Source organism: Plasmodium knowlesi (genome assembly GCF_000006355.2).
Source record: "Plasmodium knowlesi strain H genome assembly, chromosome: 13".
Classification (NCBI taxonomy): domain Eukaryota; phylum Apicomplexa; class Aconoidasida; order Haemosporida; family Plasmodiidae; genus Plasmodium; species Plasmodium knowlesi.
Window position 1 is genome coordinate 936,684 of NC_011914.2, and position 23,251 is coordinate 959,934.

At 40.7% G+C, this 23,251-nt stretch overlaps 5 protein-coding genes across 5 annotated transcripts; 4 read left to right on the plus strand and 1 right to left on the minus strand.

Moving 5' to 3' along the window:
- Positions 1–2,481: 2,481 nt before the first annotated feature.
- On the plus strand, positions 2,482–4,979 carry PKNH_1321000 (conserved Plasmodium protein, unknown function; the record flags this gene model as incomplete). Its single annotated transcript, XM_002258017.2, has 3 exons — positions 2,482–2,496; positions 2,708–2,746; positions 2,991–4,979. 3 exons carry the CDS (start codon positions 2,482–2,484, stop codon positions 4,977–4,979), a joined length of 2,043 nt encoding a protein of 680 aa, XP_002258053.2.
- A 599-nt stretch (positions 4,980–5,578) lies between these two features.
- Positions 5,579–9,064, minus strand: PKNH_1321100 (ATP-dependent RNA helicase DBP10, putative; the record flags this gene model as incomplete). The annotated part of the gene is made up of 1 exon (XM_002258016.1): positions 5,579–9,064. One exon carries the CDS (start codon positions 9,062–9,064, stop codon positions 5,579–5,581), a length of 3,486 nt encoding a protein of 1,161 aa, XP_002258052.1.
- A 1,331-nt stretch (positions 9,065–10,395) lies between these two features.
- On the plus strand, positions 10,396–14,025 carry PKNH_1321200 (translation initiation factor IF-2, putative; the record flags this gene model as incomplete). Its single annotated transcript, XM_002258015.1, has 1 exon — positions 10,396–14,025. One exon carries the CDS (start codon positions 10,396–10,398, stop codon positions 14,023–14,025), a length of 3,630 nt encoding a protein of 1,209 aa, XP_002258051.1.
- Positions 14,026–14,909: 884 nt separating this feature from the next.
- On the plus strand, positions 14,910–18,527 carry PKNH_1321300 (conserved Plasmodium protein, unknown function; the record flags this gene model as incomplete). Its single annotated transcript, XM_002258014.1, has 1 exon — positions 14,910–18,527. One exon carries the CDS (start codon positions 14,910–14,912, stop codon positions 18,525–18,527), a length of 3,618 nt encoding a protein of 1,205 aa, XP_002258050.1.
- A 1,463-nt stretch (positions 18,528–19,990) lies between these two features.
- On the plus strand, positions 19,991–22,696 carry PKNH_1321400 (conserved Plasmodium protein, unknown function; the record flags this gene model as incomplete). The annotated part of the gene is made up of 1 exon (XM_002258013.1): positions 19,991–22,696. The coding sequence occupies one exon, from the start codon at positions 19,991–19,993 to the stop codon at positions 22,694–22,696; it is 2,706 nt and encodes a 901-aa protein (XP_002258049.1).
- Positions 22,697–23,251: the final 555 nt, after the last annotated feature.

Consider the following 23,251-nt stretch of genomic DNA (forward strand, 5'->3'; position numbering starts at 1 on the left):
AATATCATCTTCTGCGCTTATATAAACTTTTATAACGTATGTAAAGTGCTAGATTGTTTATAAGAAGCCGAAGAAGAAAAGGAGTAAGGAGCCTTTTTGGACCCCCCTCTTGGGGTATCGCACTGCAAAGAAAAAAAAAAATAATAAAATAAATAAATAAATAAGGGGGCCAGGATGATGGCGCCTTTTACGAAAAAAGGGGGGTAAATAATATATTCGTCGGTTTATGAGTGTTTTATTCTTATCCCATTTATATTAAGATATGAAGAGCGCCCCCTTGATGTTTTCACTTTGAATTTTTTAACAGCCCTACTTGCAAAAGAAAAAAGAAATGGCAAACTATTTTTTTTGCGCTTGAATTTACGTTTTTCTTTTTTTTTTTTTGCGACGTATTTTCTAGAAAAGGTGCATATATGTATGTGGCGCATTATTTTTTGTACGGACTACTGAGGGTGAACGCCCCACTCGGCGCTTTAAGGGGTGATAATTCCAGCGGGAAAAAAGGAGGTGCCTAAGAACACGTCATTTGGCAGAGCGTCATAAGGGCAACAGGCTAACACTGAGGGGGTGCAGTAGCTTTGACGAGCATATATATTATTTTCTTAACAGCGATGCAAGTAGAGAAGCAAATTTATTAGTAAACTTTTTTTTTTTTTTTTTTTTTTAAATGCGTCGCCTTCCTCCCTTTATCATTTGAGAAGCCGATTGGTGCGCCCAATGCTTGACCCCCCTTTTCCGTGGCCCACCTCTTCCGTTTAAAAATATACAAACGTGGAAATGCGCTTGGAACGATAATAGGCATACGAAATTGCTCGTCCTTTGGGGTGAAGAGCAAAATTGCGATCGTGCATTCGCAAAAAAATTAAAATCCTCCCAAAGGGTGCTATTTAAAAAGGAAAAAATTTAAAACACGCAGTAGCGCCGAGGAGGATAAACAAGTACATATGTAGGAAATTACGTTGCATGCCCCCCGTAGTACAAAATCCCCCCAAGGGAGGAACAACAAAAAAAAAGAAGAAAAAAAAAGAAGTTACGCAAAATGGATGCGAATTTTACCTGGAAGCTGTACCTTCCGCATGATTAAGCTTAAATTAATAAAGTGATAATTTGGAGGAATGAACAAGGTAACGGGGCATATATGTTAACGCCAGATGGTGACTGTTCTGGTCAAATTGCTGCAATTTCTGTTCATGTACGCGTCTATTGAATTTTTTGTTTTATTCTCATCCACCCATGAAAGGTAAAACAGAAGTATACACACGCGCTTAGCTGGAAGGATTGCTTCCAATCTTCAGGCCTATCCCAAGTTTGCCGCGCGACTGCTCTGCTTTTGTGGCACCACAGTTGTGATACCTCGCGCGTGTGTGTGTTCTATAGGTCTATTATGCTACAGGGTGTAGCGAATTATCACCCATCCAATTGAGCCATGTACCAATGATTTAGCAACTTGGAGTGAAATTTATATAGCATGTTCGTGCAATTACAAAATGGCACACTGGGCAAAGAAGCAAATAAAGTTGGGGTGATGAGAAAAGGGGGAATCCCAGAAAAGCTCTTTTCACAAATTGCTCCTCCCCCCCCGGGAATATGTATTATAGTGTGCATAGCACGTGTACAAGTATTTCTTTGTTCTCCGTAACATATTCAATGGCATACATTGCTTTTCCTTTTTTTGGTTCCCTCGTTAGTTGCTAAGTCGAGAGTCTAACTGGCGTAAAGAATGTTCGCTTGTACAGGGTGTAGTTCACTCGTAAGGTGTGTACTTTTTTTTTTTTTTTTTTTTTTTTTTTTTTTTTCCCTTGTTCACGCGGGGCTAGGACATCATATAACATAGCACTGTGGAACAACAATGCGAGAAAATAAGGTAAAGGTGTAACAAAATTAAAAGTGGTAAAATAGCCTTTTCTTCGTTTCATAATACATTCGCAATATTTTTTCCTTTTTCCTCTTTTTTTTTTTTTTTGCTATTTTCCACTTTTTAAAAATTGGCATAATTGAATATGCGCGCGAATGAACACAAGCGCATTGACGTTCTTCAGCATATAAAGCAGGGGAAAAGAAAGATGAGAAACCAATTAAGTTTTTATCTTCCCGATGTGCATACACATATAGTGTGATAAACTCAAATAAAAAGACATTTTTTACGACCGAAAAAGGGTGAAGGTTTTTTCTTTCTAGAGGTTCTTAAAGCGCAACTTTCTTTAAACTTCGCTCAGCAATTTTTAATCCGTGTGTAGCCATCCCTTTGGCTCCACTTTTGCGAAAAAAAAAAAAAATAAAAAAGTAAATATAAAATAAACCTCTAAAGGGAATGACATAAGAGGGGATGTGGTAGGAGAAGGAAAGTCTAGCATAAGGTTATGATTGAAAAACATTTTCAGCATTTAGGAAGTGAGCCCAAACGACATAATTTATGATGCCCCCCTGGACGCATTTCTTTCCCTAAATAACCTACTCCCTCTGAAGGATGGACGTATTAAAATGGAAGTTCGAAAGGTGAGGAGTCGAATTTTACTACCCAGTTACACCACGATTCCACGTCGGAGTGTAAGCAGACAAGTCCTATTTGTTACCTACGTGAGTAGCGAATAGGGGTTACATTGTCATGTGTAACATGTCTTTTTTTTTTTTTTTTTTTTTTTTTTTTTTTTTTTTTGTTCTACTTGTTTTTCTTATTTATTTATTTATTTATTTATTTCTTCCGAAGAGATCGTCGAAGGAGCCGTTTAGGAGAATGCATTACCAGGTGAGGGAGCATCCAAAGGAGGGGGGGTTCGCTTTTTTTAGGCCCATCGAATGAGAGCATCTGCATTCATGTGTGTGTCTTTGTTGTAGAGTGGAGTGATATGTCCAGTGGGGGAGTAGCCGAGTCGTAGCTGACACCACCCCTACGACTGCCATTCCTAATAACTTTGCTAATGCCATTCCTAATAACTTCGCTAATGACATTCCTAATAACGTTTCTACTAACCTTTGTGTTGACCCCTAAGGTGCGACACAGGACGCAGAGGATGAGCTCGTACGGAGCGGGTCTCTCCGACCCCAGCTCACCTGGGGAAGACATGAACAGTTACTACGACGAAGCCAGGTACCTCAGCAAGGAACAAATGAAGGCATACATATACAAAATGAAAAAAGAAATTGAAGATTATAAGGTTAGAGAAATGAACTACAAAATTGAAATAAAATATTTGAGGAGGAAAATAGAGAGGTTAAAGGGGATTATACAGAATGATACTTTTTTTTTTAATGACCAGAGAGGGATATCTGTACGAAGTAAGAACAGTGGGTTCTCCTTTCAGAGTGGCATGAACAAAGTGAATTCGGAAGAGAACTGTAAATCCGGAAGGTACAGAAGTGGAAATGTTTCCGAGGGGAATAATTACCACCACAGAGGATTTACAAAAAGGTATGATAGTCACTACGGTCTCCATGACCATCACCATCGCAATAGCAGTTACAGACACAGACACTTCTATGAGGACAACATCTCTGAGGATAAAATTTCAAACGTGTCGATGAGAAGTATCAACGCCAGTATACAAAACAATAAGCGAATGAATGTGCGCAATTTGACAGGGAGGTATAGTGATACGTGCAGAAGGAGTGAACAAAGTAGAATGGTTCACGCGGGGAAAGTACATGGAACTAATAATACGAGTGGATGCGTGGATAGATCGAACAAACTGAAAAAATATTCGAGGGAGAATATCGTTCATGCCGTTCCTATTCCCAGGAATGTAATAAATGACAAACCAAGTGAAAATGGTTTAGTTATGCCTATGAGAGGAGGCTCCGATTCCTTCCGCTCGAATAGGAGCTACACCTCCTGTACATCCAAGTTCAAGATAAAAGGTCACCTCATTTCTAATAGGAGGAATATGCGTAACATGTCTACTGATATAAACACTAGCATTGCGAATGACATAAAAAGTTACCATACCTCCAAGCAGAGCATCCTCTCTGGCACCAATCAACAACTGTTTGATCGGAATTCGTCCTCCCTTCAAAAACGATCTGGTGCAGGGAATGTCATGGAAGCGAGAACAATTTCGGGTGCCAAGCAGTTAAGTATAGAAAAACTTAGCAAATTAACTCCAAGAGAAGTGAGAAAAAAAATCAACTGCGATTTGTTCGATTATTTTCATCATCAGAGGATACTAAGCAAAAAGTACACCTCACCTTATGCGTTCAAACGGGAGATAAGTGTGAGCAGGATGGCTAGCTGCGACAAGGCCTCTGAGGGGAAGGGTTCTCCTGTGCATGCAACGGAGGGGGAAAATGGGGATGACAAGAATGAGGGTGACGATGAACTCAGCGACACCGGGGACTCCATTAAGCGGGCCAAACTGTACTTGGACAAGCAGAGGGAGATGAGGAAACCACAGGTCACTTCGGCCATGCCGCCTAGCAGTATGCCTGCCGATCCTACAACTGTGCCGACTGTCGTTGCGACGAGTGGGAAGAAGAATGACCGTGTATCCGCGAGAGGACGAGCCAAAGAAGTTACCACTGGAACCGTCCTAATCAACAAGGAGGAAAAAAAAAACGAGACAAATTCGAAGGCCAAGGGGAGCCACACAAAGTTACGAGTTAAAACCCACTTGAAAACAAAGGAAGCGAAACAGCGACAAGACGTTTTAGAAAGTACCAAGAAAAAAATAGATGCAGATATAAAAGAAAATTTTAAAAAGGAATTAGAGGAGTTAAAAAGGAGGAAAGACATACTGGTATCGAAGCGAAGTGATTACTGTGATCTGTCCTTCGGCAGTACCAGTAGCAGTGGTAGCGGGCTCAGTGATAACAGGCGTGGTGGTAGGGAGGGCGCTGAAAGGATGGGGAATACAGGCAAAGGGGGAGCGCAGTTCAAAGCTGTGAATAACCCTTTGAAGGAATCGAACATTCTAAACATCTCCTTCAATGATCTGGATAAGAGAATAAATAATTTGAAAAATTATTTGAAGAATACAAATGGGTGATGTTCAGGGGGGGGTGATGAATCGGGATCCCGGTTCAGGTATCCCGTTGTTTGGGGTCGCCCAACAAACTTGCGAGGCGAGGAAAAGAATGTAAAAAAAAAAAAAAAAAAAAAAAAAAAAAAAAAAAAAAATGACAAAAAAATCCCCAAAATAAATATCATTCGGGGGGATACTTCTCTCCATGTGTCCAATTAAGCAGATGCAGTGTACAGCGTGTTTCCATAATTTTGTACTTTCACTGTAGACATGCACTGCTCGTATGAATTACGCGCTTTTGCTTGGCCTTTTCGTCTTCATTTGTTTAGTAACCTTTTTTCTGTACGCAAGAAAACGCAGCGAATGGGAGGGGCCCCTCCCTCTTTGAGCGTTATTTTATTTTAATTTTTTTTTTTTTTTTTCAGTTATGAAGGGAAATTTTAACAACTGTTTTTCACGTCGTTTGTGTTGAAACCACGAGGTGTATTATTGCAAGGGAGTCCTCAAGGCGGTTTCCCCCATGGGTCACCTGTACACATTCAAAGTAATGTGCTTTTAACGCTTCATTTCTCTTTTGTTCACACTTTTTGTGTATTGACTTCGAATCATATCACATCCATCCTTTATCCCCCCCGCTTGCCTATTTTCTTCTTCCTAACAATAGCAAGGGAGCGAGAGCGTGCGCTTTTCAGGTTCTCCTTTTCCCGCAACTTCTTTTCATGTCGCTTCTTCTTCATTCGTGCATATTTCATTCTGAAGTTCTTATCTGTTCTAAGTTTTTTCTGTAGCATTTTCGCTTTCTCCTTCTGCATCTGTGGCAAACTTTTGTGCAGGGAGGAGTTGGGTTCTGAATCCATATACTTTCCTGAGAGGTACTTTTTGTACAGCCTCTGCTGTTTCTTAGTGAGCTTGATATTTCTGGACAAGGAATCGGTAATCTCCGGATGGTTCTGCTTAAGCATTTGCAAATGCGTTTGCTTTTCTTCATCGAGTTGGGTACTTGTGGTATCATCCTGTGAATGGTTATGGGCCCGTTTTGTCTTCATAAATATGTTTCTTCCGTTTTTATTCATTTCATCTTCCAGTTCTCCTACATTTTTTATTCGATTTTTTGTGCGCTTTACCCACTTTTGGTACAGGCTGCCGGTGGGTTCCGCTGCGGCACCTTCAGCATGGTTACCTTTTCCAGATTCCCCCGCATCTTTTCTTCTGTCCTTCTTCTTAAAACCATCACTTTGGAAGGTATCTATTTCTTGTAGGACGAATTTCCTCTTTCTTGTGTCCCAAACTTTTTTTTTTATGAATCTCTGTTTGTTCAATTCTTCTTCCTCATCTGGAGGTAAGTCGAATCCCGGTGTCTTAATGGCAAAGGCTGTGGCTCCTTCTTGTTTCATTTTTTTTTTATTTATTTTTTTTAATATATCATCAAAGGGGATATCGACGTTGCTTCTTTTGGTTCCTCCGCTTGTGGGTAGTACCCCACTGGTGGGTTCTTCTCCTTTCTGCTCCTTCTGTTGTTCCACCTGTTGATCTTGCTCCTGCTGTTGTTGCGCCTGTTGATCTTGCTCCTGCTGTTGTTTCGCCTGTTGTTGTTGCTTTTTCATCTTTTTTAAGGCCCTTTTGCTCATCTTCTTCGGCTTGTTACTAGGTTCTTTTTGACCTTCCCCTGAATTGTTTCCACTACCATTTTCGCGGTCCTTCCACAAATGCTCCAATTCGTAGTCGCTACCCTGATCATTATCGGAGAGGCCCATGGCAAGTGCGCCCATAAGTTCATCCATATCGTCCGTGACCTCTCCACTTCGCCCGCGCTTAGTCGTGTGCATCTTCTCCTTCAGTTTATTCAACTTATCTTTGATGTCTTCTGATATTCCTTTCACCTTTCCGGTATCATTACATTGGAAATTGTGAATGATTGTCATGAGTTCGTTGTGGGTGTAATTTTTCGGTTGTTCTATAATGGCATCTTCTGTAGATGTCTCTCCCTCTTTCATTATTTCATTCCTGTCTACTTCTCCTTCATTCGGAGAGCTAATTACACCGTTGCCTGATATGTTCTCCAATTGGGCGATATTTTCCACATTGGATTGTTTTCCACTTGGAAGCATCTCCTCCTTTGTTGCGCCTGATGAATGATTTTCGTAAATTTCATCTGGGTGATAGAACAAGCATAGTTTGTAAACCCCTCCTATTTTGTTAATTTTATTGATGCACTCTGTACTGGCATATTTGGACACTTTAGGCCTCATGGCGTAGTAGAGTTTGTAGGAGGCTAGGATGCTCTTGTTGAGGGACACCAATTCCTCGTCTGCATTTTTCTGGTTGTCGACAAGTTCGACGTAGTCGCTAATGTGGTTGAGCGATCCGAGGTAGACGACGTCGCGGTGGAGGGGGGCGTGTGCGATCCCTTCCGTTTCGTTCGTCTTGGCGATCCCTTCCGGTTCGTTCTTCTTGGCGATCCTTTCCGTTTCGTCCATCTTGGCGATATCAACATCGTTCTGTGTATCCGTGTCCACCAGTTCGTCCGCCTTGGAGGTGTTTACATTTTCTGCGTTCTCTGCGCGCCTGAAAAACTTAAGCTTCTTTCCGATAAAGAAGCATATCTCATAGGCGTACAGAATATCCTGGTAGGTGACAAGCGAAACGGCGTAGCCACTGGGCATAGCATCATCCCTGCAAGCACGACCGACACGATGAATAAAAAGTTTTGGAGAAAAAGGCAGGCTGTAATTTATTACGTTCTGAACACTGGTGATATTTATCCCCCTCGCAGCTACATCAGTAACGAGCATAAATTGAATCTCTTCATTGTTAGTGAACTTTTTAATCTGGTCCAAGCGGTAAGATGTATCTGAATTTCCATACAACATAGCATGAGCAATTTTCAGATGAGATAATATTTTCGAAAAAAATAAAATATGATATTTTGTGCAAAAAAAAATTATAGTTTTTCCAAGTTTTCTTTTTTTAAAAAGAAAAATAAGTTTAATTAAAAGTCCATACTTTTCATATGACCTTGTGAATAAAAAATGTAAATTCATTTTATCACTGATCGTATTATCTGAACTTAGGGACAAGACATCCGGATTGTTCAATTTCAGTTTGAAATAATTTTGTACATCCGTTGGAAGTGTTGCACTGATTAGTAAGGTCTGCTTATTTGTACGGTTCAAACTTTTATAAATATTATTCATATCGTTAAAATAGTTTAACTCCAATAATCTATCGGCTTCATCGATAATTAGTATTTCCACTTTTTCCAAACTTAAGTTGGTTTCTTTTAATATAAAACTTAATCTTCCGGGGGTACATATCAGAACATCTAAATTTTCCTTTAACATATCAAATTGCTTGTTCAAACTGATTCCACCGATTATTACATTTATTTTTAAATTAAAAAAATTCTTGCAAATTTTTTTTGATAATTTAAATATTTGAATGGCTAACTCTTTTGTGGGTACCAACACTAGTCCTCTAACTCCGAAATATTGACTGTGCTCTGCTAGAAGATCTATCATCGTGCTTACATACACTAGCGATTTCCCTGTGCCCGTTTTACTTATACATATGATGTCTTTCCTTTGTATTATTTTTGGGATGCACAATTTTTGAATATCTGTGGGTCGGTTATATTTCAAGTTACTTGATATGCTTCTACACATTTTTTCACTCAGACCGAGGTAGTGGAAGCATGTCAACATTCCTTTTTTATTTTTATTTTTCTTTCCCTTTTTGTTTTTATAGAGTACGAATTTTTTTTTTTTTTCTTTGGCTCTTCCATCTTGTTGGATTGTATTTGCGCTTTCCCCTTCCTCTTGGTCTTCATCGCTATGGAAGTTGTCTCCACCTAAACGGTTTATTTTTCGCCCTTTCTTGGAAGAGGCATGGGTTTTTTCGCCTTCTTTTTCGAATAGCCAACTGTATCTCTTACTAGATCCACTTCGAACTGGTTTCTTCACCATGGAAGTTGTTTTCTTAGACCTTGAGGTGTTCACTTTGGCTTTCCTTTGTAGTACTCCGGATTTTGTGCTACTCCCTTTGGAAAGCTTCTTCTTCCCCTTGCCGACGCGGGCAGCGCCTCCCTTGGTGCGCGCCTTCTTGATTTTCATTTTTGGTGCTACCTTTGGGAGGGCGCTGAAGGAACACTGCTGATGGTATGCTGTAATAGCAAACGCACGTTATTGATTGCAGCTGGAAGTGGGTTGCAACGCTGGTCGATCGTTTTTCATGGAGAGGAAGAGAATGGCCAAAATCTACATTTACCCATGTATGCAGGTAAGTTTGTAGTATATCTTTTCTGCGCACCGTTGCGAAGACCAACAGAAAATGACCACAGCCCCACCCCCTGCATGCGCATATATGAAGGGGGTGGGGGGGAGAAGAAGACCTCCTCCGAAAATGCAGCCACTAATAACTTTGGCTTCACAGAAGAGAGGGATAAATTCTTTTCCGGAAAGGCTTTTTGTTGGCGGTGGTCTATACAGGGTTGGTCCGCTCGTAGTAAAAAAGAGAAAGAAACAGTAAAAAAAAGGAATAAAAAAAAATAAAAGGAAAAAAAAAAAAAAAAAAAAAAGAAAAAATGGAAAAAGCGTAGAAGCATATAGAAGCGTCCAAAAAATCGGAAAGAGACTCAAAAAAATGGAAAAGTCCAGAACAACAGCGGAGATGCAACGAATTTATATCCCAAACCACTTCGGCAAAATATTATGATGGTGAGGCAAACAGCCACCTAGGTCAAAAAAAAAAAAAAAAAAAAAAAAAAAAAAAAAAAGGAAAGGAAAGAAAGAAAGAAAGAAAAAAAGGGCATCTTAAAAAAAGTGGGAAATAATGATACAACGAGTCGTGCATATAATTGCGCCTTTTGAACAACCCCAAAGGAAAATAAAAATTTGTAGTGCGACCCCCCATTGGAAAAAAAAAATAACCGAGATAATTTTTATAACACCTTTCCCCCCTTCTGCGTGGGAACTGCACGTCAGGTCCCACTAAAGAAAAGATGAACAAGATGTAGTTAAAAGGTAAAAGAAGATTTTTTTTTTTTTTTTTTTTTTTTTTTTTTTTCTCTCATGAGTCCCTCAGATGCACAAGTTCTCGATGGCGCTAGAAAGTTTATGCGCTAAGAAGAAAGGGGCACGTGCAAGTTGGCAAATGTACAGCTATACGTATGTGCATTGCGTTTTTTTTTTTTATGTTTTTTTTTTCCTGTGACAGTGCCCCCCTAGGGGCTATTCTGCGGAAGTATTCTACGGGCTTACTCCACACCTCGTGAGTAACATTTCTATCAACCGAACGGTGGAGGTACATGTTCATCTGGTCACTCCGCAAGCTTCTCCGGAAGGGAGATGAACCTGATGCGTTGTAGACATATCACCAAGGGTGCCATGCCAACGGTGCATCAAAAAAAAAAAAAAAAACGCACCCACAAGAAGTATTGCCCCAAATGACCAAGCCTAGGGTGAAAAGGTTCGAAGACCCCAACCTGTGGATATACGAGCATGTGCTAAAAAATGGGGTGAAGACAGAAAGTGCAAGTATGATGAAGGAAGGTCTAAAGAAAAGGGCATCGGAGAAATTGAAAGAAATTATCGAGGCTTCCAAACAGTACGACAAAGAATTGAAAGAAATAAATTACAAAGTGGATTCTTCTTTGGGCCTTCCTCATAGATCCCCCAAAATAGATGTCAATACATTACCCTTTAGTCCACTTAAGCCCAGGAACCATTTGTTTTTGTGGAAAAATATTTTGCCCAGAGGGGAAGTATCAACACAAGGTCGTTTGAGCGATCCGCTTGGTAGCAAAATGGGTGTTAATGTAGGTAAGAATTTGAGTAGCACATTTGGTGGGAACCTTGGCGGGAACATTGGTGGGAACATTGGTGGGAACATTGGTGGGATGGCCCCCTTCCCACAGAACAACCACATTCAAAAAAGCGCGCCTCCAAAAATTGAAGAAAGGAAAGAAGCTAAGAAAAGCACTATTTTTAGTAAATTGAAAAAAACAAAAAAAGATGAAATTTCCAAAGCTACTTCCTTTTTCAATGATCATATGAGTTATTACGATACTCATTTGAAGGAAAAGTATATGAACATTTTTTTAAATTCTCTAGGAAAAAGTAATGAGAGTGTCAAACGGGAAAATATGGATCCCCCTACTGTGTGCCAAACTGGGCATATTTCCACCGTAGGGGTTCCTACCCTAAGCGTGACTGATACGCTTAGTTGTAAGGAGAAAAGGGTGGAGACACACCCAATTAAGTTTATCGACGAAGAACCGGAAAAATTGGGTACTGAGGAAAAGGAATCAATTTGTAGTAATACCACCCTGTTGGAGAATGCCAAATGCAGTAATTCCCTTTTAGGGGCACACCCTAATGGAGAAAGCAATATGGTTTATCCTGTTTTGAAAGGATCAATCAAAGGTGACATGAACGAAGTGCATTTACGTGAAGACTCTGCTTATGGTGTTGTTCCTGATGATGATGTATACGACGACCCCGATCTGGAGTGGAACTTCCAACAGGGGAACATTGACAAGTACGAAAATGGCGATGCATTGACCGAAGGAGATGGTGAAGGGACCTGCCTTTCAGGTAATATTAAAAATCAGGCGAAAAAGGAAAATGCTAATTTGTCGATCTTGTTAAAGGATACTCCAATAGAGAAGACAACCCATTCGGAGGATAAATCACAAAGGCGAAAAACTTCATTAGGAGAAACGGATAGAAGTAGCAAGAAGGAAAAAATGCGGAAGGGAAAATCATCTAATTCTACAATGGACAGTTTGCAAAGTTTTAATATATTTGAAAAGATGAACAGCGCGTCGTTGTATGGAGGGGTAGGCAATGAGGGAGAAAATTCTATCATGTCCATTTTGGAGAATTTGAAGCAGAAGAAAAAGAACTCGCATGTGATGAGGAGCAGTTTCTCTGAGTCGGAAGGAGTAGAAACGGTTAAGAGAACCCTTATGGGTGACAAACATGAAGTAACATTCCCCTCGGCGCGTACCAGCTTGGAGAGTGAAAATGCCCTCGCACTGAATGTAGAACGGAACGAAGATAAACGGAAGAACTCCACGGAAAAAAGCAAAGGAAAGCACACAACACAAAAGGGAAGAGAATCTATCCTACAGTACGAACGCCTAGACAGTAATAACATAACTGTGCATGCACTGAGTGAGCACGTGGGTATGGAGGAAGAAAGAATTATGAATGTGTGTAAATTTATTCTGGACAATGAACACATCACAAAATATACGAAGCTGGAAAAAGAAGTAGCGGAGCTGATTTGCGAAGAGTTAGGTGTGATAGATAAACTAAAGTATAGCCATGTTAATTTAAAAAAACGTAATCCTGTTGTTACAATCCTTGGACATGTAGACCATGGAAAGACAACTCTCTTGGATAGGTTCAGAAATTCTAACGTTGCTCAAAACGAAATCGGTGGAATCACACAAAAATTGGGTGCATTCGAAGTTGTTGATAAGGAGACAGGCAGAAAAATAACTTTTCTCGATACACCAGGACATTCTGTTTTTAAAAAAATCAGACAAAGGTGTGCTCAGTGCACCGACTTGATTATATTAGTAATTTCTATCGATGATGGAATTATGAGTGAAACGGTGGAATGTATGAAGCTAGCCCAGAAATTTAACATCCCACTTATTATAGCGGCAAATAAGATAGATAAATGTGGATCCGATTTGGAGAAGCTCTCCAAATCATTAGTAGCATATGATGTGATAACGGAGTTGGAGGAAAATGGTAACGTTCCAATAATTCCCATTTCTGCAAAGGAAAACATTAACATTGATAAATTACAAAAGTGTATTCTACAGTTGAGTGATTCCTTAAATTTAATGTGTGATTATGGAAGCTTGTGCTCTGCATATGTGTTGGAGAAAAAAATTCATCCCTCGAGGGGGAAGCTGATCACCATGGTGTGCAAATCAGGGATATTAAAAGTGAATTCGTACCTTCTAATAGGACATATGTACGCAAAGGTGAAACGTATGTACAACAGTAATAATGAGTTGGTGAAGGAGGCCTACCCATCGGAGGTGGTCCAAATAGTTAGTCCCATTGCGCTAACACAGGATAACGCCATAAATTACGGAGACCTGGTTTTCGAAATGAGTAACTTGAAAAGCGCCCAGAGGGTTGCAAAGTACAAATTGAAGATGGCCCAGTACAGCCTCATGAACAGTTACTATGGGAACGTTGCCTCCAAGGCTACCAGTGGGGTTGGCATTGTTAGCGATGGTGATGCCGACGCGAAGAATTGGCCCAAGCTCCCACAAATCCACCTGATAATCAAAGCAGGCGATGAAGGAAGCGTAGAAGCTATCCTAGAAGTAATAAAGGAATACAGTAGGAAAGAGAAAAAAGAGAAGTATTGCGACATTAACAATTTTGTAGAAAGAAATTACATAAAAAAAAATAAAGTAACAGATGATATGATAGAGGATGGAAAAATTTTTCAGAATTGGAAACCGTTCCGTGTTGTATCTAAAGGAGTGGGTTCTTTTAACATGAGCGATTTAAAATACTGCAATGATGTGAAGCCAATATTTTTAATTGCGTTTAATGTGGACATAGAAAAAAATGTGCAGCTCAGTATTGAAGAAAACGGAGCCATTTTAAGAACCCACAATATCATTTACAAGTTATTTGAAGATCTAGAAAAAATTTGTAGCTTTTACTTTGATTCGCTACATCTGTATGAACCCGTTTCACGGATGGTTGTTAGTAAGACTGGCTTTTATACATTGAAGAAAAGTAAGTCGAAGAGGAAAAGGGTCTTGTCCGTATCAATTAAGGAGGGGTCGTGCAACGTGAACCACTACTTCACGGTTATGAGAAACAAGGAAGTTATACATAAGAGGTTGTCCATTTTGTCCATGCAGAAGAATAAGGATAACACCACGGAGCTGAGCAAGGACTGCCCCGTGAACTCTATCATTTTCAACACCCCGTCGGAGGATTTCGAGGTGGGCGACGAAATCGTAGCCTACAGGAAGGTACCCCGTGCACCACTCTTCAACCGGGTGAAGAACTTTGACTTGGCCGTCTAACTGGGCCATGTAATTTGGACATGGTAAAGCGGAGAAACCTCCAGGCTGCTCTCCTTCATGGAAGACTGCCACTCCGATGTACATTCGTTGAGTATTCGCGCTGTATGTACATGTGTGGACACGCTTACGTACACCCCCCCCGTACGTGCACATGGGCGTTCGACTTTTTAGCGCAAGTTTGCTTGTATTCTCCATTGATTGGTGCTCTTTCGTCTGTAAATCTTTTTATCCTTCTCTGATTCTTCATCACGTTACAGTTTTGTTGTCGTGTTCATTTGTTTCGATAATTGTTATCTTTTTTTTTTTTTTTTTTTTTTTTTTTTTTTTTTTGTGTTTCCTGTTTTTAGCTTTTCAAAAGTGGCTTACCTAAAAGGTAGCCACGTCAACATTGGGTCTTTTTTTTTTTTTTTTTTTTTTTTTTTTTTTTTTCCAAAACGATATTTTTGTAATATAGCGTTTGTTCCGAAGAGGTGGACAGAACGCATAAATCGGCTACACATTTTTTTGGAAGGCATCTTTTTTTGTTTTTTATTATCTCTTTTTATTCTTTTTTTTCCTTCTTTGTTAAGGGGGAATGTTTCTGTCAAGCGTTCGAACGATTGAGCAGTTGAGCAGTTGAGCGGTTGATCGGTTGAGCGGTTGAGCGGGTCGCGAATGGTCCGTCTTGTCTACTTTGTGGAGGTGCCCATGTAGGTAGTATACTTCCCTCTTCTGTAGTGGTGTTCTGCTTTCCTTTGGGTCTTCTCCTGCACGTTGTGTGTTTGTCCTCACCGCGCCAATCTATCCATTCTGTTTAGCCATTTTTCTGATCAATTACATTTTGTCAGTTGCGTTCACAGCGGGTACTGTAATCAACTTGCTTCAATTTGTAGCCCACGAACAGCATGTCGACTTTCCTATGCGAAGAGGCGGAGGTGGTGGAAAGTCCAAGGCCAATCATTTTCCTTTATGAAGACCTTGTCCAAGAATTGGAAATTCCGATGAATCCATTACATGAATCAGTTACTCCACCGAAAGGGAAAAGCAGTGATGGCGCGAAAGAAGAACATAAAAATAGTTCCCATGGATGTGAAGAGAGCAGTCCCTTTTTATTGACAGAGAGAGAAAACAGACCGGAAGAGGAGGAAAAAAATAATGGATATTTAATTAACACAGATATATTAAATGATACTGTGTGTACTTCTCGTGGAAGGTATGCATTTGAAAGGGAGAAAGATTCCAAGGTAGTAACTCATAAGGAAGACGAACTACTACATCATTCAAGAAATAACGATATGCTTGCTAATGTGTGTATTCATAAATCGCCCATGATGGGAGAAGTATCAAATGAAAGCATTTTCCCGACAGAAGAAAGTGAGGATGTAGACCCATACACAAGGGAAGAAGAGGTGAGAAGGAACATGGCTGAAGGTATCCGTGGCATTATTTTCACATGTGATAGTGGAGATTCGAGCGGGAGTTTTATTGAAGGGAATGAAGAAGATTCTTTGGAAAAAGGGAAGATGCATATGATTCGTTCGAATTGTGAATCATCCTCCCCTGGTGGATATCCAAATGTAGCAAATAGTACCTGTTCATCTGGATCTAGAAGTATATATCCATGTAGAAAAAGCTTCGACGGAAAAACTGCGGAGGAGGAGAAAGAGGCGCTTGTGCATCCACCGGAGGAGATAACATCTACCAGCTCGTCTGCCTCTCCGATCGCACTAAGGGAAAATGTGGGGGCTATCCATCCGAATGAACGGAAAATAAATCACGATAAATACAAAACATATGACTCGTCCTCTGATAACTTCGCAGACTTAAACCTATCCGACAGTTCGGTCGGTTCTACAAAGGAAGTGGAGCCTCCGCTGTCAGGGGGTAGTAAGCAGTTGTTTAAAATGGAGGACCAGAAAAACGAACATTCATCAGATGCAACACAGGATTGGCTTAAGAAGTGGCAACATTATTTTCATCACGATAACATAGGCAAAGAATTTGTCTCTCAAAAGTTGAAAAAATTACCTAGGGAGTACTACCTTGCGGATGACAAACGGAAATCTGAATCCGTACGCAATGAAAATGACCATCTAATTAGCAACCCCCCTGTTCAAATCTCAAAAGGGGTAAACGCTAAAAATAAGAACACCAATATTTACAATGAACAAATGAAGGAGACACCTTCCGGCTGTTCACAGGGGAGAGCGCTTTATTACAACCCTATGATGGAAAAAAAAAAAAAAAAAAAAAAAAAAGTTAGACAAAATATATCAATTGTTCAAGATACACAAAGTACAGCACACACAGAGTGTTGTGATTATGTCAATTCTCGAGAAATGATTAGGGACGAAAGTGGAAATAGCTACTCCATGGGAACCTTGAAATATGAGGACTCATCCCCAAGTAGTTACATGAGGAAGATCTGCATTTGCAATGACAGGAATAGAAAAAAAATGAATTCCATTTGTGATGGTAGAAGTTGTCACATACGCAATTGTAATCAATGCAGATTGTATAACCTGTTCAGGCGAAATAACAGAGCACTGTCGGAGATTTATTTTACCGTTAGTCCAAACTCATGCAGGAATGAGTTTCACAGGAGAAGTAGGAATGACTTAGAGAAGGAAAAAATTGTGTCAAGTGGTGAGGAAGGACAGCGGCGATGTTGTCTCCATCCGACAGATGAATCACTTTGTAATGATGAAAGATGGGGTCCCGCATGGGATTGCAAATATATGAACCGTAGAAACATATGTTCAGGGAGGAATCTGTACAGTTATCCCCGGAGCAATGACGACAGGGGTGACTGTAAAAACTGCAATGATGATGAAACGAACATACAGGAAAGTATATCCGTGTTGGATGAGAAATATGCCTCCATAGACGGGAGTACAGAGACGATACAAAACGGTCTAAGGTGCGGAGGGCAGATGCATGCCACCAAGATGAATCTCCCCATTCGAATTCCATATGACGATTCTATATGCTCACGGAAGGACACCAACATGTACCCCTTTGGATACGCTGCACACAGTGGGATATGCAGCAACTGCTTCGAAAGAAGGTTAGCTCAAGTGAGTTCATCTCAAGGGAGGGCAAGTTGCAGTTGGTTAAAATTTGTTCATTCGATTGGTCGTTCGATTGGTCGTTCGTATGGTGTTTTTCCCCCCTGCGCCACGTGTACCACTGATTCTGACCTAGCCCTTTCGGCACTGTTTCCGAAGGAAATTCCCTCCGACCATGTGCGAGTGAACGTGGAGACACCCTTTTGTGCCTTCTCTGCGCAAGGCAATGAGGTATACGAAGGGTGGATGCACCACAGGTGCGGTTGCCGTGGTTGCCGTGGTTGCCGTGGTTGCCGTGGTTGCCGTGGTTGCCGTGGTTGCCGTGGTTGCCGTGGTTGCCGTGGTTGCCGTGGTTGCCGGTGCGATAGGCCCCTTTGTGACGACCGCTCATATGACAAGATGTGCAAAATTGTGAATTCTCGGAACGTGGTGAACAAGGAGCTCTCGTCGAACTACGCAGACATGCATACGAACTCCGAGTGGGTGCGCAGGAGCCTCTTCCATTGCGTTGATGGAAGTGGTGATAGCAAGACACAGAAAGAGAATCGAAAACAGAAAGAGGTTAGAAGCTTAAACGCTGAAGCAGACAAGTGGAATGATGTACCATCTGGCCAAGAGGATCCTACGAGGGATGAGGGAATAACGGTCCAAATAGTCGCACCTGGAAAAAGGAGCCACCTGTTTTGCGAGGCTAACAAGTTTGGGAACTCCAATGGGAGCGAAAAGAATTGCAAAGTACATCATCCATCGAGTAAGGATGAAGAAATTTGCGTCTTCCCTCAGGAAGAGAAAAATAGCCTAGAAGGAATCACCATGGACAGCACTTGCAGTGTGAGAAGTAAAGATCATAACGTTGATAGGTACATCCAGGAGAGTAGCAGAGACTGCCATTGTGAGGGAAGTGCAGAGAGAAGGAACCCGAACGACGCGCCGCTTGATCGGAAGAGGAAAAACAAAGAGGAAAGCAGAAGCCAAAAAGGAATTATTGGGACAAAAAATCAGAAAAGAAAAAAAAAAAAAAAAAAAATGCTCAATGTGCAAAAATACTACGAAAGCAATTCTACTAACTTGTTCTGGAGTGACCTTCGAAATTCGAACATGCCGCAGTTGACCCAGGTGGGACAGTTGACGCAGGTGGGGCATTTGACGCAGGTGGGACAGATGACGCAAGTAGAACAGATGACACAAGTAGAACAGATGACTGAGGTGGCGGAGCTTACTCGTACCACACACACAGGAGGAGCTAGGCGAGACGATACGCCGACCATTCAGGAGAACAACTCTCATGATAACGTAAAATTACAAAGTAGGCATATAAAAAAGTACCAACTACGGACCAAGAAAAGAGTTAAATATGCTTGGCCATCTGTAATTAAGAAGCTACGGAGAGACGACTCGCGCTTAGTGTATGATCCTTTTTTGTACAATAGCACTTGGCGGATAAAAAAGGCTTGACGCTGTGTATGCAAAATGCTCCCTTTTTTTTTTTTTTTTTTTTTTTTTAAATTTTTACCTTGCCTGTTCAGGTGGGTCAGGTATTTTTTTTCCCACATTTGCACACAATATTAGCTATTTTTTTTTTTTTTTTTTTATTTCATTTTACATCCCACCAGTTGTTATTGTCCATACATGCGCAGGTGAGTACCTGCGCCCTCCATGACATTTTGGCAATCGATCGAAACGGCACCGTTGTTTTGTTTGGCCTTAAAATTGGGCCCCCTCGTATATGCGCAGCTGAGGAGGGAGAAAAGAGTCAATTCCATCGCAATCTACAAAATGGTACGTACTTAAGGGAACTTTTAGGAACCCTACACGACAATTCTGTTTTGTCTTCTCCCTGCAAAGCACATCTGTTTGGGTTCCTTCTGGGAAACTTATGCATATGTATATATGTATGTATGTACGTATGTGTTTTTTTTTTTTTTTCCTTTTACATTTTTGCCACTGTTACGTGAATTGTGCGTGGTTAAAACAAAACATATGTCGAAGGATGAGCAGACGTGAGAAGACTGCATGACTACTGTGGACGCCATGAGTCCGTTCCTTTTTTCCGTCGTGCTTGTTATACCCTAGCCGCTTTCATCACTTTGTAAAGCAGGCGGGGAGGAGCTAATCAGTTTGCCATAAAAACCTACTGCCTGTGGATCGATGGCCATGGTGTGGGGCGACCATCACGCCGCGTCACCGGCTCGCTTTGGTCTCTTTTCTATTTCGTTCCATATCACCTTTGTATTTCTTCATTTGTTAGGCCCTTGTAAAAATCCAAACCGAAACATTCCTATGTACAATTTCTTCGCCAATGGGGGAAAAATAAAGGAACTGTGATTGTTTCTGCCCTTTTCTTTCATGTATTATCCTATAATTGGGGGGGTTGTCGCTTTCTTTTTTTTTTTTTTCTCTCTTTTTTGATATATACCACTTCACCCTTTAGCGAAGAAGATAGAAATAACCTTAGTACTGTTTGTTCGGTCAACTTTTTGCGTCCACAAAGAAATGGTAAAAATGAAAGCATGAAAAAGAACGATAGGCATAACAATTATGGCACAGGCGTAGTCCTTTCTGACAATTCAGCAATTGAAGCGGAAGTGACAACGGGGCTGGTTCCCATTTTTTTTTTACCATTCGCTAAAGAATAATATATTAAAAAAAAAAGGGGCAACAAAAAAAAAAAAAAAAAAAAAAAAAATATATGACCTGCACAGAAAATATTGTTAATGCTAAAAAAAATAAAATAAAATAAATAATATAATAAGTATGTAGCAAAAAAAAAAAAAAAAAAAAAAAGAAGAGAAAAAAACCCGAAGGCATAGAAGGAAGAATGGTGTAGGAGCTGTTGGAAGCTTTTGCGGCAATTCCAAACTTGTCCTTTTTTTTTTTTTGCCTTCATCCTTGTGATTTTATTTTTTTCCAGCGCCAGGATGACACTTCCTCATTTACTGATGAACCATGAGGCGGATAACTCAATTACAGAGAAGCAATATGATGGAGATGTGCCCGATGGGCATGTAGTAAAATGCTATAACCTTCCGTCACATATATGCGCAGAAGGGATCCTTTATTACCTCCTGGACATACAGAAAAACGCTGGGTTTGAAATAAAAAAAGTTATCAAACCGGTGAAGGATGAAACAAATCTGTATCCATGGAAAGTTATCTGCAATGAAAAATTTGCATCCTTCCTCGTCCAGAAGGAGAAGATCCAAATATATGATGATTTAAAAAGGAATAATAGGATTCTGGTAAATTTACCCCCCCGCGTGGAGGAGAAAAACGCTGAAGAAGCATGTACAGGTGAAGTGGACAGGGAGAGGGACGATGCAGGAAGGGGCATAGTCGATGGGGGGGTGGTACGAAAAAAGGAAGATACGAAAGGAACTATCTTCCGTTTTATGAATCGTCGAAAAAGCGATGGGGATTCAGGTGATAGTGCAGGTGACCCCTCATGTTATAGTAGCAATGTGCTTTCATCATCCCATAATTATTACTTAAATGAAGTAGGAAAAATGAATAAAGGGATCATTGAAGGGGATTCTACGTCTACTACAATCGGTCAGATGGTTCCGCGTGATGATGATTTACACGTAAATCTCGGCGGCGAATTTGGAAGCGACCCCAATCATATTGGTAACGGAGTCGAGTACTGTTTATTTGAGGAATCTTTTGTTAGTGGAGAAGATAATTCTGATGTCGAGGATGGTAAGAGTAGTGAAGATGGCAACAGTAGTGATGATGGTAAGAGTAGTGATGATGGTAAGAGTAGTGATGATGGTAAGAGTAGTGATGATGGTAAGAGTAGTGACGATGGGGAGGGGAACTTTTCAAGTGATGGGGACACTAACTGGTTTGAAAGCGAGTCGAGCTTTGCCATGGATGGAGAGAGAATTCCAAGAGGAAGGAGAGAGGACCCATACCAGGCTGAAGAGGACCAAGGGGAAGAAGGGGAAGAAGGCGCGAGGATGAAGGGCCACGTCACAATGAGCAACAAACGAAGGGAAAGCCAAAACAACGGAAAGGATGACTCAGAAGATGGAGGTGAAAATTACGAAGAATCCGATCAGAGCAGTAATAGCAGAAGTATGAAGCAACAGAAGGGTGAAATTTATTACCAAAGGAAGGATTCCTTCAAATACATCGAGAATAAAAATTGTTCGAACACATCTGATACGAAAAGTGGAAGTGAAATGAAGAGCTTACATAGCTCCACTCGAAACGAAGATACGAGTGTGCGGAAGGAGGAGGAAGACATGATGACCAGACATACAAGTTTTAGTAAAAAGCAAGGGAGTATTGTTCCATCCCATTTGAGGAATGGTCTCCAGGGAGGTGGCACGCAGGAAAATAGAAATAACCTCCTAACAGAACAAATGGATGAACATACCAAAAGGAGAAGAAGGAAAAAAAAAAAAATATCTTGTGATGCTATTGAAGGTATAATAAATGAACAGAAAGAAGTTTTAAAAAAAATAAAAAGGAGAAAAAAAATGAACAGAAGGGGTATCGAAAAAATTAACATTTACTTTTGTCCAGGTAGTATAGACGAAATAATTAGAGACATACGGGAGGAAGACGCAGCGGTGAATGTACCAACGGTGATAGATTTCCCACTGGAGGAGAAAAGGCAGTTCCTCTTGGATGTCTATGGGTGGAAGATGGAGGATCATCACCATCAGGATAAGGATTTACAGGGGTCTAGTTATAAAGAAAAGTTGGAAGCAGGCAGCCCAAATCGAGAGCAAGAGGAGCACATAGAGAGAGAGACAGAAATAGAGGAAAATTCACATGACCAGAGTTATTACAACAAAAAAGAACGATCAAACAGGGAGGAGATATTCCAAAGGAGACCCCGCATTCATGAGAACACACCCCCTAATGATATGAACGAAGATTATCCACGTGTCACCCGTCGTAGGAGCGTAGAAAGCCGCCCAGATGGAAGGAATTCGAAGCGAAGCGCATCGATCATATGGCCAAGCCACTTAGGTTGGAAAGAAATATCAGAAGAAATTAAGGCCAAGTTATGTGTTGTCATTAAGAATAAACCAGGTGAATGGAGCGATTACGATTTGAAAAAATTCATAGAATCCCAATTTGAAGGAAGCGATTATTTTCCCGTTTTTGAAGATATATTTTTGACGAAGAGTTGTCCCACCATAGCTACAGTTGCCTTTAAGAATGAAATATTAAGAGAACATTTTTTGAAGTGCCAGAAGTTTAAATTACCATCTTCGTTGAGGCGATATGCAAACGACGGCAACCGGGGAGGTGGAAAGCACTACAACAGTAGGTACTCTAATTTTTTAATTCTCCAGGAATATATAGTATCTCATAATGGAGGCTATTCTAATAATGGAAAGAAGCATCCCCACCAGAGGAAGGATGGGGGAGGTTATAACGTTCAGGAGAGATATAAGACAAACCATTCCGAGGTTGCCCGTAACCGAATGGGGGAATCTACCAATGATGACCCCTCTAGGAGAGGTAGGTACCAAAGTCGTAACAAGAAATATGTATCAGATATGCGTTCAGATAGCCGACATGATAGCATGAACCGCCAGTATGATAGAAGTGAGACGAACAAACGGATGAATCAGTACGGAAAGCAAGACTACCATATGAGAAGTTAAAGGGAATCCACTCCACAGTTGCGAGGAGAGGTATTGAGCCCCTAGCATTGTGTTCCTTTTGACAGGAGCATCGTCCACCCCAATGTTGCTATGTTGTATATGTTTATTTTTTCACACCTTGATTTCCTATTTTTTTTTTTTTTTTTTTTTTTTTTTTTTTTTTTCCTTTTTCGTTTGGCCAAAAGATACCTTTACATGTGTAAAATGAGCTGTGATATGCGTTTCACCGCGTGTATGAATAATTAACGCCATTTGTACCTTTACTCTGATCCATTGTGTGTGTGTCGTGTTAGCTGTGCCTTATTTTGCGGCAGTTGCGTTGGCTATTCGGGATGGTGGCTTCCACATTCTCCAATCCTTCGACTGATCAGTGCGCATACAGATCTGTACTGTGGAGTATCAAAATGGTGTCTTCTTAACTTATAAACACCTGTGGGCGTTTTCCCCTTTATTGATCTACTTAAAACGTTGGTGCGGTGTGTTCCTGTACTCATCCTGATCAATATAAAGTATTTTCCTAGATAGTGGCTCTTGCACTTGTCACTATTATTCATC